The 3,582-nt window shown below is 32.5% G+C and overlaps 1 protein-coding gene across 1 annotated transcript; it reads right to left on the reverse strand.

Annotated features, from left to right (window-relative positions):
• Window positions 1-373: 373 nt before the first annotated feature.
• LOC104241308 (zinc transporter 8-like) lies at window positions 374-2,687 on the reverse strand. The gene is made up of 3 exons (XM_009796246.2): window positions 1,829-2,687; window positions 1,037-1,186; window positions 374-829 (listed from the first exon to the last, which is right to left on the reverse strand). Exons 1-3 carry the CDS (start codon window positions 2,435-2,437, stop codon window positions 524-526), a joined length of 1,065 nt encoding a protein of 354 aa, XP_009794548.1. The 5' UTR covers window positions 2,438-2,687; the 3' UTR covers window positions 374-523.
• Between the last annotated feature and the right edge of the window lie 895 nt (window positions 2,688-3,582).

Raw genomic sequence — 3,582 nt, forward strand, 5'->3', positions numbered from 1 at the left:
AATAACATACCTTAAATTTTTTGCAATTTTAACTGAGATTTTTGGTATTGTCATTTATACCTTTATATTAGTACTTCATTTTCATATCGCCTGCCAATTATCAATCAACTTTACTTAAACACAATTTACTAATCCACCCTCATGTTCGAAATAAATTCACCCTCATGCATTTTTAAAAATTAAAATTAAAAATAAAAAAAAGTTATAAATAAAAGCTAATCCTTCTTAGAACTTTAATTGAGATTTTCAGCGTTGTCGTTTTATTATCCTGCCGATTATCAATCAATTTTACTAAAATATGATTTGCCAATTCACACTCGAGCTTTAACAAAAGATCAAAGAATTGCACATTTTCTAAAGAGAAGACATGATCTTGTAAATAATTTCAACTACTTTTTGTAATTCCGACATTCTCTGAAGATCAAAAAAGCTAAAATAAGAAACCTTAAAAATCTACAAAAAGAATAAAAAAACAAAACAAAACCTTGTTTATTTCCTATGTTCTAACTCTAGATTTTTTTGTTTAGGCCCACTTGGCCAAAAGTGACATACAACCAGCCCCAAGAAGAAGAAAAACGTTAGCTCCAATTTGAAGTTTTGGACTATCTTGCATTCTATTGCTCATAAAATCTGCTGCAAGGAGATCCACTAAAGCCATGTAAACCAAAATTCCAGCAGCAATAGAATTGAAAATGCCCTCAACCATGAGAGCTGTTGGACTTGTCTCACTATACACAGTTGATATTCCAAAGCCAATTGCAATTCCCATTGGTGTTGTCAGGGAAAAGAAAATTGCCATTATTGCTGTTTTTCTCACCTTGAATCTTGCCTGTTTATGCACTCATATCAAAATAATTTAGCCAACAACTTATGATATCCCAAAAAGAACTTATGCTTTAAAACTCTTTTTCTTTATACACAATATCAAGATTTTATAAAATTTAGGAATTTCTATTCGGGTTAGCTTACTCGTACCTCAGCTAATTTCAAGAGAATTTACAAGTAAAATTTATTTTCAGAGCTCAAGATAGCATACCTCAGATATGCAACCTCCTAAACCCATGCCTTCAAAAAGTTGATGAAAAGTTAATGCCGCTACAAGGGGTTTAATTGTCTTGGGAGATTCTGAGGCACCCAAAGATATACCAATAATCACCGAGTGGACCAAAATTCCCAATTCCAAAACCTGTTAAAAAATATAATATGAGTGCTAACATTTCAGTCACAAAAAAATTTAAATAAGGCACAGAAATCAAATAAAATCTCTTTGTTCCGTTTGTTTTTTTTTTCCTTCGCCACTTGATTACACATTCGCTTTATACTACTTGTGACTTTATCTCCACTTCCAATTTATGTGTAAGTATCCACATCACGAGTGCAATGGAATAATACTTTAGGAACCGTTTCACATAGCCAACACTACTTATTTTATGTTAAAACAATGTTTTATATCTCAAATTAAAGAAAATACTAGCAAAACTTCGTCATTTTTTTATGCAATTATTTCTACAACAACATACTCAGTAAAATCCCATTAGTGGGGTCTGAAAAAGATAGCATGTATATAATTATTTTTGTCTCTTAATATTATTTTCTAGATGCACATTTATCCTTGTCAATTTTGTTGGTTTCCACCCGATATTCTGTACCTCATTGCATACCGGACTAGTCCTGATTGGAGCCCGTAAGTTCTATTAAAGGGAAAACGCTTTTTAACTCTCGACGGTTAAAAAAGCCTGTCAATTAACTTTAATGACTCACAAAAAATTACTCAAAAAATAGGGCATACGGGAATTAAGGGGCTTTTGATGAATCTAGACATATGTACCTGTGAGATAACTCGTCGACGAGATAAATCCAATTCAGAACCCTCTTCTAATGGCACAACCGAGCCATGAGCATGTCCATGAGTAGAATGAGTATGTACATGAACATGATTATTCTGATTAATTATACCACCACCCTCTTTTTCTTCATCACTATTCACAGGTTTTTGTTTCTTTAAATGAGATCTCCTAAAATAACTCATAGCTACCAAATCCACCATCATTGTCCCAATTGCCGCAACCATTGCTATAAACCCTGCAAACGGGAAATCACCCCACGGTTTTTCAGAAAGGCAAGGGCTAGACAAGCTCTCGAATGCATCGGGCAATATGTGAACGAAACCCGTGGCGAGAATCACGCCCGCCGCGAAAGCTTTGACGAAGAAAAATATATTGTTTTCTGGGTGTAATGCCGGGAATATTTTGCCGAGAATTGGAATTGATATACCTATGGCGCCCGCTAGCAAGATCGAAGCAACGGCTACCAATTTGTATTTTAACGCTTCCGTTTTGTTTCTGTACTCAGAATCTTCATCGCACGTACATTCGGACGAAACTAAAATTGGGAACAAAAACAGAAGAAAAAGCGAAAAAGCAACCACTTTGCTCATGGTTGTACTACAAAGAGGTAGAGAAGTTTTGGTGGGGCTTTAGAAAAGATTTGTAAGGTTGTATATATAATGAAAAAAAAAAAAGTTGGGGTGGGGTAGAGGGGTAAAGATTGACCGATGCTGAAAATAAGGGGAAAAGGTTACTGAACTGTGCTAAGAAAATTGAGAAAACATGGCGACATCAAAAGCCATGCAGAAAAGAAAGTGTAAGGCTAAGAAGGAGAGTAGTGGACAATTGTCAATTCTAGTTGGGAAAAATGACGACATAGTGAGTTATATATAAGTAAATAATGGTGTGGGGTCTAACAACCGTAAAAGCTCTTAATTTTTGATTATCTATTTGTTATGTAATTCACTTTTTCTTGGACTATAATTAATTTGTAGACTCTTTTGTGTTAAATTCTTCTTTATTTATATGTAAAGCATGATATTGTTTTATTACTTTTATAATCTGAAAACGAAATTACATTTTATGTTTTACCTAACGATAGCCATTTAATGATTAGTTAATTGGTTTTTTGGCTCTTTACAAACTTGTTTTTAGTTTTTTGACCTTATCTCTTCTTTTACAAATGCGTTATTATTTTTACACGTAAGAAATCTCTTTTTTTACCTCTTTTTACACATAAGAGATCTAAAAAGGTCATTTTTTTAAATTTAAAATTATAAAAAGACATGATGTACAAATAACACTAATATGATTACACCTGAATAAAATATATAGAGGATATCTTAGCAGAACGTTGTGAAAAAATCCCTATCGAAAGTGATAAAAAAATCATGAAGTGTAAACCCATTATTTGGGCGTACGCTTAGGTGCTGGACAAGTTTTTATTTTGGAACATAAGTCCAAAAAAACCTCTCCGAATTAGAATTAAAATTTCTAAGCAAATTTTTAATTTAGTATAAAAAATCACAAAGGTCAGTTTGTTATTAAAAACTTAACGTCAGATTTTTTTTATTGTTAGTCCTAATTATTATTCTTTCTCTTCATCTTCTATGGGTAAAGGAAAAAATGATCATTAATTTGCAAACTACAAAGGAAAAACGCTTTTATCACTTGCATTAGTTCGACTCTTTTAACTGTAGGTTCCTTTTTCACTTTTATTTATTTTAAAAGAATTTACTCTTTCAAGTTAGGTAAA

The sequence above is a fragment of the Nicotiana sylvestris genome, chromosome 2 (genome assembly GCF_000393655.2).
Source record: "Nicotiana sylvestris chromosome 2, ASM39365v2, whole genome shotgun sequence".
In the NCBI taxonomy this organism is placed as follows: domain Eukaryota; kingdom Viridiplantae; phylum Streptophyta; class Magnoliopsida; order Solanales; family Solanaceae; genus Nicotiana; species Nicotiana sylvestris.

What these genes read in the sequence shown, in the direction of transcription:
- LOC104241308 (XM_009796246.2), bottom strand. Translation starts at nt 2,437, where the DNA reads ATGAGCAAAGTGGTTGCTTTTTCGCTTTTTCTTCTGTTTTTGTTCCCA. An exon ending in GTCGACGAGTTATCTCACAG is followed by an intron (nt 1,187 to 1,828) that starts GTACATATGTCT and finishes ATTTTTTAACAG; the next exon opens with GTTTTGGAATTGGGAATTTT. An exon ending in TAGGAGGTTGCATATCTGAG is followed by an intron (nt 830 to 1,036) that starts GTATGCTATCTT and finishes GTGCATAAACAG; the next exon opens with GCAAGATTCAAGGTGAGAAA.